General features: G+C 38.5%; 1 protein-coding gene across 3 annotated transcripts in view; it reads left to right on the forward strand.

The window, feature by feature from the left end:
- The window catches only part of SEC24B (SEC24 homolog B, COPII coat complex component), a 98,672-nt gene that overhangs the window by 29,504 nt on the left and 54,481 nt on the right, over window positions 1-14,687 (forward strand). For all 3 annotated transcript variants that reach the window (XM_069095059.1, XM_069095060.1, XM_069095063.1), the window contains exon 3: window positions 9,590-9,757. In XM_069095059.1, coding sequence (XP_068951160.1) covers window positions 9,590-9,757 — 168 coding nt within the window. The remainder of the gene's footprint in view (window positions 1-9,589; window positions 9,758-14,687) is intronic.

Genomic DNA, 14,687 nt, shown 5'->3' on the forward strand with positions numbered 1-14,687 from the left:
ATATATGTGTACATATATATAGGAGGGTATATGGGCATATGAATACATATGTTAGTGTGTGTATATATGTATACAGGTATACATAGAAGGCACAGAACCAGTTTAATGGGAAGGGATGATACTTAAAAGGTGAAATTGAGAAGTGAGAGAGAAATATAATGAGAGGAGATGGGGAGAGACAGAATGGGGTAAATTATCTCATATAGAAGAGGCAAGGGAAAACTTACAATGGAGGGGAAGAACAGGAAGGCAAAAGGGAATATCAACCTTATTCTCATTGAATTTGGCTTAGGGAGGAATGACATACACACTAAATAGGGTATCTCACCCTACAGGAGAGTAGGGGGGAAGGGGATGAGAGGGGGGATGATGGAAGGGAGGGCAGGCTGGGTGGGAGGGAAGTTGGAAGCACCCACTTCTGAAAAGGGACAGTATTAAAGTAGAGAATAGAACAAGTGGGGGGCGGGATAGGATGGAGGGAAATAATCTTTCACAATCTATCCACTATGGAAATGTTTTGCATAGCTACACGTGTACAACCTATATTGAATTGCTTATATTCCCAGTGTGAGTGATGAGGGAGGAAGGGAAAGAATCTGGAATTCAGAGTTTTAAAATCAAATGTTTAAAATATGTATATATATTATTATTATTATTTTACACGCACCTGGGAAATAAGATATACAGGCACTGGGGTATGGTGATCCATCTTGCCCTACTAGAAAGTTGGAGGGGGGATGGGGGAGGATATAGCAGAGAGCAGATTGGGGGTAGGTTTATACAGTGTGATTGATTTCTGCTTTGGGGTGGTGGGTAGGGAAAAGACAGGTAGAAAATATACAACTCAAAATCTTGTGGAAATAAATGATGTAAACTAAAAATAAACATAAAATTTAATTTAAAGAATTTGCAAAGATTTGGCCCAGATTTGGTTTGTGTCCTAGAATACCAGAAGCTCTGGTGTGCACAGTGTCACAACAGTGTGTGCTAATTCTACATGCTATGTCTTTAGAGCTCTTAACTACCAGAGCCCTTTTCATTTGAAGCTTTAAAATTAGAATAATAGGGGCGGCTAGGTGGCACATGAATAGAGCACTAGCCCTGGAGTCAGGTTCAAATCCAGCCTCAAGATACTTAACACAAAACTAGCTGTGTGACCTTGGGCAAGTCACTTAACTCCAGCTGCCCTACCTTCCCCCCTCCAAAAAAATAAAATAAATTAGGATAATACTCCCTTTGAGAAGGGAGTTTTGTGTAAGAGAAAAATACTTCTGCACTCATTGCACAAGATAGCCATTGCTTGATCAGTTACCTTTACCTTAAGACTTGGTAAGTATTGAACAATGAATCTTTTGCTTTGTGCCTGTCTTAACCATTGAACCCATCTGTTGACTCTGTCTTAGTAGTTTGAGGAAGGGTAAGAGAAGGTGGGTTTCTCCTAAATAAATTGCATTTATTACACCAGTAGGCTCCAGACTTTTTTGATCTTGAACCCCTACTAGGAAAAAAAAGACAGGAGTCATGTAACCTAAAATGATTACTATTTGGTCCTCAACTCCATGGGAAGCTGATTCAAGCAAAGAGTAATGTGATTAGCCTTACGCTTTAAGAAAATCACTTTCAGAGGGGTGTATTGGAGAAGGAAGAGACTTTTAAGGAAGGTTTCTCCAGGAGGCTATGGCTATAGTATAGCCTCAGTGATGAGGGCCTGAACTGTGATGTGTGAATTGAAAGAAGCAGATTTTTTTTTTTTAAGTTGTTTTTACCTCCATAGCAAGCTTTAGCAAATGACTGGATGTATGGGGTGAAGGAGAGTGAACATTGGGGCTGACACAGAGATTGTGATCCTGGGTGACTGGAAGGATATGGTGCCTTCCCCAGTTTGGACTTATGGGCAAGGGTCATGAATATAATGACATCTGCAATGAGAATGGAAATCCTTTTTTTTTTTTTTTCCAAATGCTTTATTAACTTCTGATTTACATCATTAATTTCTGCTAGATTTTGAGTTACAAATTTTCTCCCCGTTTTTCCCCTTCCCACCACCCCAGAATAGCAGTCCCACTGGATATCCCCTCCTCCAATCTGCTCTTTCCCATATCTTCTCCCGTACCCCCTTAGACTTTTCCAGTAGGGCATGGTGGATCTCTGTGCCCCAGTGCCTGTATATCTTATTTCCCAATTACATGTAAGATAGTATTAATAATATACATATGTATATACAATTTTAAACATTTGATTTTAAAACTTTGAATTCCAGACTCATCCCCGTCCTCCCTTGTCACCCACCCTTACTGGGAAGATAAGCAGTTCAGTATAGATTGTACATGTGTAGCTAGTGCAAAACATTAACATAGTAGATATATTGTAAAAGATTGACTATATTTCTCTCCCTCCTATCCCACCACCCACTTGTTCTATTCTCTACTTTGATCCCATCCCTTTTCAAAAGTGAGTGCTTCCAACTTCCTTCCCCGCCAGCCTGCCCTCCTTTCCATCATCCCCCCTCTCATTCCCTTCCCCCTGCACGCCTGTAGGATGAGATAACCCTATTTAGTATGTATGTCATTCCCTCCCCAAACCAAATTCAGTGAGAATAAGGTTGACCCATTCCCTTTTGCCTACCTATTCTTCCCCTCCATTGTAACCCTTTTCCCTTGCCTCTTCTTTATGAGATAGTTTACCCCATTCTGTCTCTCTCCATCTCCTCTCATTATATTTCTCTCACCTCTTAATTTCCTAAGTATCAATCCTTCCTATTAAATTGGTCCTGTGCCCTCTATCTATATATACCTGTAAGCATACCGTGTTTCCCCGATAATAATACCTATCCCAAAAATAAGCCCTCCCCTGAAAATAAGCCCTATTGAGATTGCTACTGTAGTGAAGGTGATCCCCTGCGCTACACGCTACATTACGGTACCCTCTGTATGCACCGTCCCCCTCCCCCCCCCGGTGAAACGCATGCCGCGCTTCGAGCTGCATCCAATCAGAGCTGCAGCAGTGAGCGCGTCATCCTGTTCTTCCCCAGTGATTTGCTTGTAATCACTGTAATTACAATTTGCTTGTAATCACCAAATTGCTGTCAATGTTCATTAAAATAAGCCCTCCCCTGAAAATAAGCCCTCTGGTGTTTTTCTGTCCAAAAAAAATTAATAGGACAGTGTCTTATTATCGGGGAAACACGGTATGTACACACATTCACATATGTATTCATATGCCCATATACCCTCATATACAGACATATATATATATATATTTCTATTCCCTTCAACCATTTTCATACTGAGAAAAGTTTCATCGATTACAATTACCTTTTTTTCATGTAGGAATGTTAATAGTTCAACTTTGATCAGTGGCTTATGATTTCTTTTCCTTGTTTACCTTCTCAGGCTTCTCTTGCTTCTTGTTTCTAGATGTCAGATTTTCTATTCAACTCTGATTTTTTCATTAAGAATGCTTGAAAGTCCTCTCTTCCACTGAATGACCATATTTTCCCCTGAAACATGTTACTCAGTTTTGCTGCGTAGGTGATTCTTGGTTTTAATTCCAGCTCCTCTGCCCTCCGTAATATCCTATTCCAGGCCCTTCGATCCCTCAATGTAGAAGCTGCCAGATCCTGGGTTATCCTGATTGTGTTTCCACAATCTTCAAATTGTTTCTTCCTGGGCAGCCAGGTAGCACAGCGAGTAAGAGCACTGGCTCTAGTGTTGAGAAGACCTGGAGATCGAATCCCGGGCTCAGACACTTAGCACCCACCCAGAAACACCTGGCCGTGTAACCTTGAGCAAGTTACTTAACCCCGATTGCTTTAAAAAAATAAAAACAAATTGTTTCTTCCTGGCTGCTTGTAATATTCCCTCCTTGATCTGAGAATTCTGGAACCTGGCTATAATATTCCTAGGAGTTTTCTTTTGGGGATCTTTTTCAGGAAGTGATCAGTGGATTCTTTCAACCTCTATTTTTGCCTTTTGGTTCTAAAACATCAGGGCAGTTTTCCTTGAGAATTTCTTGGAGGATGATTTCTAGGTTCTTACTTTGATCATGGCTTTCAGGTAGTCTAATAATTTTTAAATTATCTCTCCTGGATCTATTTTCCAGGTCAGTGGTTTTTCCCATGAGATATTTCACATTGCCTTCTATTCTTTCATTTGTTTGGATCTGTTTAACAGCATCTTGATTTCTCATAAAGTCATTAGCTTCCATTTGCTCCATCTAATTCTGAAGCAATGATTCTCCTCAGTGAGCTTTTGAGATTCTTTTTCCATCTGGCAAATTTGACTTTTTAAGGCATTCTTCTCCTCACTGCCTTTTTGAGCCTCTTTTGCCATGTGAGTTAGTCTATTTTTTGAGCTATTAGTTTCCTCAGTCAGGCTTTTGACTCTCAGTTCGTAATTTTCTTGCATCATTCTCATTTCTCTTCCCAATTCTTCCTTCACTTCTCTTATCTGCTTCTTAAGGTCCTCTGTAATGGCCTGTAACCAGCTCGTATTTTTCTTGGAAGCTTTTGGTGCAGGAGTTCTGACTTCACTGTCTTCCTCCTATTCCTTTTTGCTCCTTTTTGTCCCCAAAATAGGAGTCTAATGTTGGAATCTTCTGTTTGCTTTGTTTCCTTTGCCTGGTCTCGTCACCCCTCAGTCACTTGACCCCTGGGCTTTTTGCCACAGTAGGACTCTGCCACCAAACAGGAGAGCTTTTGTGCCAAATGCTGGGGTTTTCTCAGCTGCCAGAGGTATTAGATGGGTGCTCTCTCTGAGGCCTCCCCATGCTCTGGCAAGCTGTTCATGCACCCCAGGACCTCCACCCTAGACCGCAATCCAGATCCAAGAAGGTTAAAGCAAGAGCGATTACCCCTGGTGCTTGGTCCCCCTACATTCTGCAGGCCAGGAGCTGAAGCTGCCTCGTGCTGGCTGGCTGTGCTGGGTGTCTCAGCTGCTTCTCGACCTGGGTTTGGCAAAAGCTGGGGCACTCCCACCTACTGGGTCCCAAAGTCCACACTTCACTGACCTCTCACTTTGTCTTTCATGTCTGTGTGTTGATTTATCTGGAAACGGCCACAGCTGCTGCTGATCTGGAGTCCCTCTGGCAGGTATCTGGTCAGGCCCATCCTGGGTCTAAAGCCTCCAGCTCTGGGGACCTGGGTGCTCCCAGAGCACTTCACTGGCTGATTCCTGCCAGGCTTTCCTCAACTGGAGTTTAGTTTTTTGTGGGTTCTGCAGCTCTAGAGTCCCCTTTTACATGGATTGGGGAAGGTGGAAGCCCGAGCCGGGTGGAGGTCCTGTTTCTACTCAGCCATCTTGACTCCACCCCTCCCAAGATATCCTTTCTTGCCTATCCATCCTGTGTGGCTCAGTCATCAGAAAATGAGGAGGGGGTAGATCTGTTACTCCCCCAGTACAGCCCAAGTAGAGATGCATATGTGGGGGCATTGTGCTTGTGTAGCTTCTTCAGGTTAGATTCTAACCACCCCCTTTGTTGTGGGGGTAGGGAGAAGTATTGACATAGGTTCCTAGGAGGGTGGGATGTGACCCATCTTCCTGTCCACTTGGAATCGTTCCAGAAGCCCCTATGGGGAGGGGTACACAGCTCCAGCTTTGGAGACCATTGTGTTATAGGATCAACTAATATATTTTGAATTTTTAAGTATTTGAATATGATTATTTCCTTTTTTTTTTTTTTGGAGGGGAGAGGGCAGGGCAATTGGGGTTAAGTGACTTGTCCAAGGTCACACAGGTAGTAAGTGTTAAGTGTCTGAGACCAGATTTGAACTTAGGTTGACTCCAGGGCCGGTGCTCTATTCACTGGGCCACCTAGCCACCCCATATGATGATTTCTTTACTGAGCTGAAAGTAAATTTAGGATTGTAAATTTAGGTGTCTTTAGTGATCACTTACTCTCCAATGCCTTATTTGTAGGTACAAAAATTGAAGCCCACAGACCTTCCCAAGGGCACTCAGCTAAAATAGATAAGTGAGAAGGGGAGAGAGAAATTGATAGGTAAAGAGATGAAAGAGAGATTGAGAGCAAAGCCAACTTTCAAATCTAGTGCAGGCTTTGTAACCACATCATAATCACAGCATGTTTTTCTTTCAAGGCCTAACTTAATCTGTTTTTCTTAATGTGTTAGAAACACGTAGCAAGTTAAACAATTAAGATATGAATTTACTATTGTCTGACTGTGTGTTTCCTGCACAAAATTGAATCGTGGTGACTAAAAGATTTTTCTTAATACAGGCAGTTTATAGGAAGGTAGAGCCAGAATTTATCTATTTGAAGAAGTTTTTCATTCACATAACCTGTTATGGTGATAAAACAGTAAGCTCTTGTAGTAAAGTTAAGTTTACAAATTGTAATTGATGAATGCTGGCTTTTGGTTTTATTTACAGCAAGTAAACCCTCAAAAATAAAATAAACCCATCCATTTCTCTTTATGAAATGAAATGCCATACTCAATGTTAGAGTCATTCTTTGTGAGTTTGGGAAGGAATTTTTATATTCAGGAAACAAGCTTCAAGCAGTATCATGGGCGTTCTGACTTTCTTCAGGGGCCGTGCAGACAGTCACAGAATATCCAGTAAAATATCTGCTGTAAAGGTTTTCTTGTCACTTGTGGCATATCTCACCAAATACAGAGTGCTAAACCATAAATCCTCAGTTTTGTTATAAAAGTGGGAATTCCATGTCTTCTATCTTTTTTTTTTTTTTGCCTTTTTGGAGGGCAATTGGGGCTAAGTAACTTGCTCAAGGTTACACAGCTGGATTTTTTTGTATGGGTGTTAAGTGTCTGAGGCCGGAACTGAATACGGGTTCTCCTGACTCCGGGGGCAGCGCTTTACTCACTACATCACTTCTTCTGATACAGAGGAATTCTGCAAATAAATTAACTCCCTACCTAAATCGTAGTAGTTGTTTATGAGAGTTTTTAATGTGTGTGTGAGAGAGAGGAACAGACAGACCTAACAGCACAAAAGAGGATTCCGGTTCCAATACCATGGCAGTACTAAAACCTCATCAACTTGGACCCTCAGAGCAAAATCGTGGTGTTGTTGTTTTTTTAAGTTAGACGTGGTAGTCATAGACTCTTTCAGACAAACAACTACCTATTGGTTTTGAGCTTCTTTGGAAAAATTTGTATGAAAAATCTGCCCTTTCCTTTAAAATGACATTGTGTAGAGTTGGCTCTAAGAGCTTTGAAAGAAATATCATTTTAGGGGCAGCTAGGTGGTGCAGTCCATAGGCACCAGTCCTGGAGTCAGGGGGACCAGAATTCAAATTCAGCCCCAGACACTTGACACTTATTAGCTGTGTGACCTTGGGCAAGTCAGTTAACGCCAAATGCCTTGCCATCCCCTCCCCCAAAAAAAGAAATAGTATTTCAAGCATTTATGTGTGTATAGTAGCTTAAAACTGCACTAAGATTTTTGGAGACTCCCTATATTAAAATTATAAGTAGTGGCATGAATATATCAGTTATTACTATTCATGCTGGTATGAATATATATATAACTGTGACCCATGTGAATACTGAAATTACTTTCATCAGTGCTGTGCTGAAAATTGGCATCAAGCAGGGTATAATATGGGGAAACATTTGCATCTGTTTTACAATATTTTAAAATATGTTGATCCTCGATTATAAGCTACAGTATTTCCTGTTGATATCAGAGTTTTCCAAATGCTTAGATTTGCAGATAACAGTCTATTAATCATATCAAACTCTGGAACAGAACAACTTCCTTAGAAAAATCAAAAGCATTGTGAAAAAAATTAACCCTACTACCCACTCTTTTTTTTAAAAAGCAGATAAAAAGGTTAGACTGTGATATATAGTTGATGAGGAGGCCTTTGGGAGCCTGCTTGGTGGAGTGAAGAGAATCCTAGGGAATCCCAAATTTCCATCCAGCTTTTCTTGTGAAACTTTACTTAGCCTCTCAGGGCCTCAGTTTCCTTATCTATTAAATGAGGTAGTTGGGCTAGGTGGTCTGTAAGGTCCCTTCCAGTTCTAGACACATGTCTTAGATAGGTACAGTAGATGGAAAATTATCTTGGCCCAGAATTGAGAACAAGAAGAAAATCCACCTGGACCACATTTGAGATGTCATGCAGCCCTTTGGGTAATTCTAAGCTTTAGCTTCTGTGTCCTCATTTTGATGCTGTGTGATTACAGTTTATGGAACACCATGATCTGAAAGATGACAAATATGAGACATGCTGCACTGTGCTCCCCAGAGTGTCTTGTATATAAGATATTTACCAAGACCCTGTATTGATTAAGGGCAGGAGAGGCCACTAGAGAGGATAACTTGGATGAATAATATGGATGGTAAGGAAAGGAAAGACTCCCTGGAGCATTGAGTGGGTCATCTAAGAGGACTTTTCTTTAAATCATTTTATCAAATTTATATTAAATCATTAACTTTTCATTAAATCAGGCAGAGTATACACTCTACTCCGACACTTCCTATACCAATTTATTTTCTTTGAAAGAATTTTAGCTAACCTGTAGTTTGGGAAATAAGATGTAGGGAAAGGGGCTTCTTTTTAACCACATAAAAAAACTTAAATTGTTTTGTTTGTCATTTTTCTTTTTCTTTTTGGAGGGCAGTTGAGGTTAAGTGACTTGCTGCCCAAGATCACATAGCTAGTTTTTTTGTGTTAAGTGTCTGAGGTCGGATTTGAACTCCGGTCCTCCTGACTCCAGGGCTGGTGCTCGGTGCTCTATTCACTGCACCACCTAGCCGCCCCTGTTTGTTATTTTTCTGATGGTGTAATTTTTTTTTTAAAAAAGGAGACGCCTAATTTAACTATATTACATTTTTGTCTGGCCTCCCTAATTATGCTTTATAAAATCCTCTCTCATTCAGATTTATTCATATGCTAGACATTGAACAACCTCATCGATCCAAAATATACTCCTGTCCATTAAACTTTTTAAAAGGTCTCCAATCAGCACAGCTAACACTGATCCGACGTGCCTGACCTCCAAAGTGTTGGTGCCACCTTGGAATTCTCCTATGACATCTGGGTGGGAAATGAGTAGGGGCAGCAGACAGAAGTAAAACAGTCAAAAGTAACAGTGGGCAGCTTCACTGAGTTTTAAAAAACAAAAAGCCTAAGAAAAGTAAAAGATCTAGGGTTCCTTAGTGAAGGGTCAAACCTCTGTCCCCCTCATTCCTAAGTTATCTCAGTGCACAACACCCTAGTGTTCATGTTGATGGCTTGAATGAAAGACTGAAAGCTCTCTGTTTTGTTTCTAAAGGCAGCAAGCATGTAAGTATTAGGTTGTTGGCTCCTGGAGGGCAGAAACTGTCTTTTGCCACTTTTTGTATCCCAGCCTTAGCATAGTGCCTTGCATATAGCAGGTGACTAATAAATTGTATTGATTGACTAATGAAACATGCTAGTGAGATTTTCATTTAAAAGAGAATCATATTAGCACTCGAGGGTTTTAACCTTTAATCTGGAAACTGGAAGGAAGCTTGCTAGATGAATTATCCTCTCAGTACAGTGACTAATAGCTAAATAAAATTAAATAAATCTATTATGATATGATATTGTAAGTAAAATACTTTGCCCTCTTCTGTTCCAGATTCTTCATCCTGTCCTGGAAAGCAGAACATTCAGCTTCTCAAGACCAGTCCAGCACCACCCACACTCTCATCAGGGAGTGTTTCAGCAAGGACACAGCCTACTGCAGACCAGGCAACTGAACCTGTGGCCTCAGGGGCACAGCCTCCAGAACTGTTACTGCAGGAAGGTATTGGAGAAAATGAATAGACATGTTCAAATCGTGAAGTAAATTTTCCTTTTTCTTTTCTTAAAAAATTAATTTTTTTATCACCATAATTTTCCCCAGTATTTCTTTCCCATCCCCTCCCAGAGGGCCATCCCATATAAAGTATTTTTTAATGCCAGAAAAAGAGAAGGAAAACTACCTTATCAACACGTCAAAAAAGTCTTAAAATATTTGCATAGTACAACACTCTTAGACCTACTTCTGCAAAGTCAGACTCATTGTCTTTGTTTGTACGGAGCAACCAGAGTTTCTTTGTCTGAGATTTTTTAAAACCCTAGATAGATAAATAAATCACTGATTATTTCCATGTAGGTTTTTTAAAATCATAGTTCATATGGGAAACTATAGCTAAAAGGGAGATAATATATTGAAAAATCTTTTTTTCTATTTTTTTTTCCAAGTCCAAAGTTGTCATTCTGCAAATTGACTGGCCCTTATATAGGCTGTTTTTAGTACCCACATTTTTTAGGGATATAGCGACTAACTATACTTTTGTTTTACTTTACTCTTTGACAAATTTCCCATCTATTTTCTGTCTCACTGAAGCTCCAAAATCATTAAGGATTTAGGCCAGTGGGCTGTTTTTCATTTTGACTGATTTTTTTTAAAACTTTTTAACCTACAGTTTGTATTTTTTATGTTATCAGCATAGATATGGCAGTTTTTCTGTTTGTTGCAAATGCCAAGCTTCAAAACTACCACTTGCTTTTATCAAAAAGCTCTGAATTAGGGCATCAATAATCTTCTGACTAACCTTACTACTTTCCATCTACTGGAGGGTTTGTTTTTGTTTTGCTTTGTTTTGTTTTTGTGGTTAGCAAAAACGTTTCTTTCCCTTACAAAGACTGCCAGTTTCTTTATTCCATTTTACAGATAAATCACTTAGGTAACAAAGAGTGTCCAGTGTAACGCACTAAATCACTGGATATTCTGGGAATGGAATTTACAATTCCATTCATGAATTTCTACCTCCAATGATTGAGCATGATGTTATAGATCATACTCCTCTTGGACAGTTAACAAGTTAAGAGTATTTTGCAGCAGTGCCTGAATGATGCTTTTAACTGATGCTTCCTGCCATATCTCTGTATCTTTAATGTCCTGTTATTTACACACTTTCCATAGCCTTACCTCCTTCCTATGTCTTTCCTTGTTGATCCCAACTTTATACTATAAATCTCTTGCAAGCTTTTCCCCATGTTTAGAATGTCCTCCCTTCTCTGCTTCACAGAATCCTCACTCTCCTTCAGGCTTAGATCAGGTATCCCCTCGTCTAAGAACTTTCCTCTCTCCCTACCAAGTTATTAATGCTCAGAGCATTCTTCCATTTTCCTTGTACTTCTCATGTTCTTCTCCCACACTTGTAGAGTGTAAGCGTCTTGACGGGAGAGACTGATTTTGATGTTTTTTGTATCCCTCGGGCCTTACACATATTAGGTGCTTAATGTTTGTTGAATTCACTTCCTCCTACACCTATTATTTTTCTTCCTTTTAAGTAAGAAGGAATTTTGAAAGGGAGAAGGAACTTAAAGCCCCTGGTAAACTTCTTTGACTTCACGTGATCTACTTGCATCTGTTATTTAGGGAGAAAAAAAGATGATTTTTGAGGCCTTTAGATTCCTACTTATCCTGTTTCCTTTCATTAAACAAAGACTTCCTTAGAATATAGCTACAGCTGCTTGGCTCCACAAAACTAGCCAGTCTTTCTGACATCTAAGCCCTAATCAAGATTTGCTGCACTGTTGGCAGAAATCCTCATTTTTTTTAGGCAGCACATTTTACCTTAAACTTAGTTGTACTTGGACCTGACCATTTTTACTGTATTAGAGGGAATCCAGGAGAAATCTCTGAACTGCAAAGGAAAAACATCAACTCAGAAGTCAACTTTGAGTTCTTAGTTTTAAAAAAACATCCCTTCTAACCATCATTTTTCCTACATGCCAGCCTAACAGTGCTGGGGCCTATAATACGTATTCATTTATTGAAGCAGTTAATCATCTCTCTGTGAGAGTCTTAAATGTTACATATTTTTACGTCTTAAATAATCCTATACAATTACGGTAGTCTGCCTGGAAGAGCAAAAGTGACAGTCATAAGAAGGAAGGGAAACCTTCCAGTCTACCTTTTGATCTCCAAAGCATTTAATAGACCAGAGACTTGCACCCCTGTTTATGGAAGGGAAAACATATGGTGTTGCCACACGTAGAGACTGGAGTCTCTTAAAATGTACAGAATTGACAGGCACGTTATTATCTAATGTAAAAGACTAATTAAGGTAAAATCTTAAACACACTGTTTGCTTGCCCTTGAGTCTTTGATTTGATATTTTCAGTCATTAGTAAGTACAAGTAACTGTACATTCTTTACCTCTGGGGAAAGAGACCGTGGGCTGTGTTTTCTGTATTCCATGACATTTATTTCATCAATGTACCAGTAGATGTTTAAATATATTAATACCATCTCTTTGGGCTTACATAGGGGAAATGGAGATAGTGTTCTTCACATTTGAAGAGTGCCAGCAGTTACATAATAGTTTCATCTGTGACCAGTTGTGTTGGAGAGTAGTTTTCACTAAGTTAACCTTACTAATGCATTATTTGCAGTATTTTAACTCAGAACAATACTTATGCAACTTTATTCCACGATGATTTAGTTTCCTGATTGTCAGTGCGAAAAGAGATTGTTAAATTTTTTTTAATTCCTAGAAAAACTACTTCATCATTTTAAAAGTCTCTATTTCAGCATTTCAACCAGTAGTGATTTATAATTAAGGTTTCTTGAGATTCTTTTAGCCAAGGAAGGAAATTGCACATATCTTTCAACTGTCTTTGTATTCTTTTTACCAGATTTTTTACTATACTGGGTACAACCCCTAAATCTAACTTACTTTCATTCATTACTTCGCTGATCTTTTAAATTGGCTCTACAGTCAGCTAGATTATCTACTTTGTGAATTATCTATGGCCAATTTTCCACCCTAATTTGATTTCTATTTGCAACCCAACATATACCAAAGTTACCACCCGGTGTGTTTAGGGAAGCAAAATTTGAGCAAAATTATTTATTAAGTTGGCTGAAAAAAGGCGTCATGCCGTGCATTCCAGTGTCAAATATAAATACTTTTTGGATTGTCTACATCACTGCTTCTGCTTGATTAGCAAGGTAAATTGCTAAATATAAATAAAGGTAAGGTGCTAGCACCTTAAAGGGACATACTGAAATATAAATGTCATTTATACTACAAAGAAAATGCAGTATATAAAAATCCAACATATAAAACACATTCCAGACTGATTTTTTTTTTTTGTATTACAAAAGGATTCCTCTGATGAATTAAATGTTAATTTACAAAATTTGATTGCCCTGGAACTTTCCTTGGGATGATTCTACTGCATAAGTTTATGTAATATGTAGTATGATTGCTTTGTGTTTTTTAAAAAAAGTTCTACCCATTTCTTTCCTTCTATATCATGTCCATCTTTCTGTGCTGCAATGACACAGGCAGAGTTTGTACACACATGAATATTGTCTAGTGGTGCTTAATTATCTTTTTTTCCTGAAGTCTACTAGATGATAGTGGGACAGTTTATAAAAGAGCAGGGCATGTGCAGTTCTGCTATGGGAAAGGATTAGCTTTCTCCCCCACCACTACTCTCTTTAAGAAATATTGCCTGTAATTTGCTTTTAAATAATCTGATTTAGGAAGGGCAAGTCACCAAACAAAGTTACATAGGTTTTCTGGGACTGTAACAACTGTCTTTGTCAATGGTAGACTTGAATTGGGTCTAGGACTACTAGCAGCCTATTTAAAAATGGAAAATATTGTTTTTCTCTTCTTATTCTGTCATGTTCATTAATTTATGATAACTTAACAAAACAGATACACTTTAACTTGTGCCTTATTTTCCCTAATTTAAAATTATTACATATATGTAAATGATAGCATACATTCACATATATTTTTACTATTTAAAGTGCATATTTCCTGATGATATTTGGAGAATATACTTCTCCCCCCAGAAACTCTAGATCTAGAATCAAATGCATTTATCTCTTTTTCCATGAATATTTTGTGTCAACCTACAAACTATATGCTTAACCATGACATTCTTATTGTATATAGTGTAATATATAAAATTATGTCTATGTATGCATTTAGTTGGACTTAGAAAATCAGGTGAATTTGAATAGCTCTCTTGATATGCCAAGTTTACATTATGTATGTCCAAATTTCATTTATATTACGAATTTTTTTCTTTCCAATTTTATCAAAATGGCTGTCATTTTTACATTAAGATATTTTAAGAAGGGTAGTAGATTTTTTTGCATGACATCTTGAGACTTAATGGGTAAGCCAAAATTTTTTAATCACCTTACTTTTTGCCCCATCATAGATCATTTATTTCTTACAAATAGAAAGAGTTATACTTGTATGATTTTTAGAAGTGTCTACTGTTCCAAAAACATGTTCATTTGAAGAAATGTGGGAAATATCCAAATGCCGGTATATAAACTGGGATCATTGCTCCTACAGTCTGAATACTTAAAGGTAGACTTATCAGATTTTTCTACAAATTAATTTTTTCTTAAATGTTTGGTGGTTCATCTTGAAATTTAAAATTTCAGATTTTCCCTTCTAAGAACAATTGGGATCAGCAAGCATACTGGATGATTGAAACGGTTTATCCTGATTTCACCTGATTATTCTCTTTCTCAACCCCCAAGTATGGGCAGAGTAGCATAAAATGGTTGTGCATATGTCATACCTTCAGTTTCTTCTCCTTTTGGTAATTTATATTGGCAGTCTATCCTTTTTATTAAGCACCTACTATGTGTAGAACATTGTTCCAGGTGCTAGAATTTATTTTATTCTTTTTGCATCTCTTCCCTT

The sequence above is a fragment of the Petaurus breviceps genome, unplaced genomic scaffold (assembly GCF_028583685.1).
Source record: "Petaurus breviceps papuanus isolate PSGF00001 unplaced genomic scaffold, PetGlider_PUasm1.0 126, whole genome shotgun sequence".
In the NCBI taxonomy this organism is placed as follows: domain Eukaryota; kingdom Metazoa; phylum Chordata; class Mammalia; order Diprotodontia; family Petauridae; genus Petaurus; species Petaurus breviceps.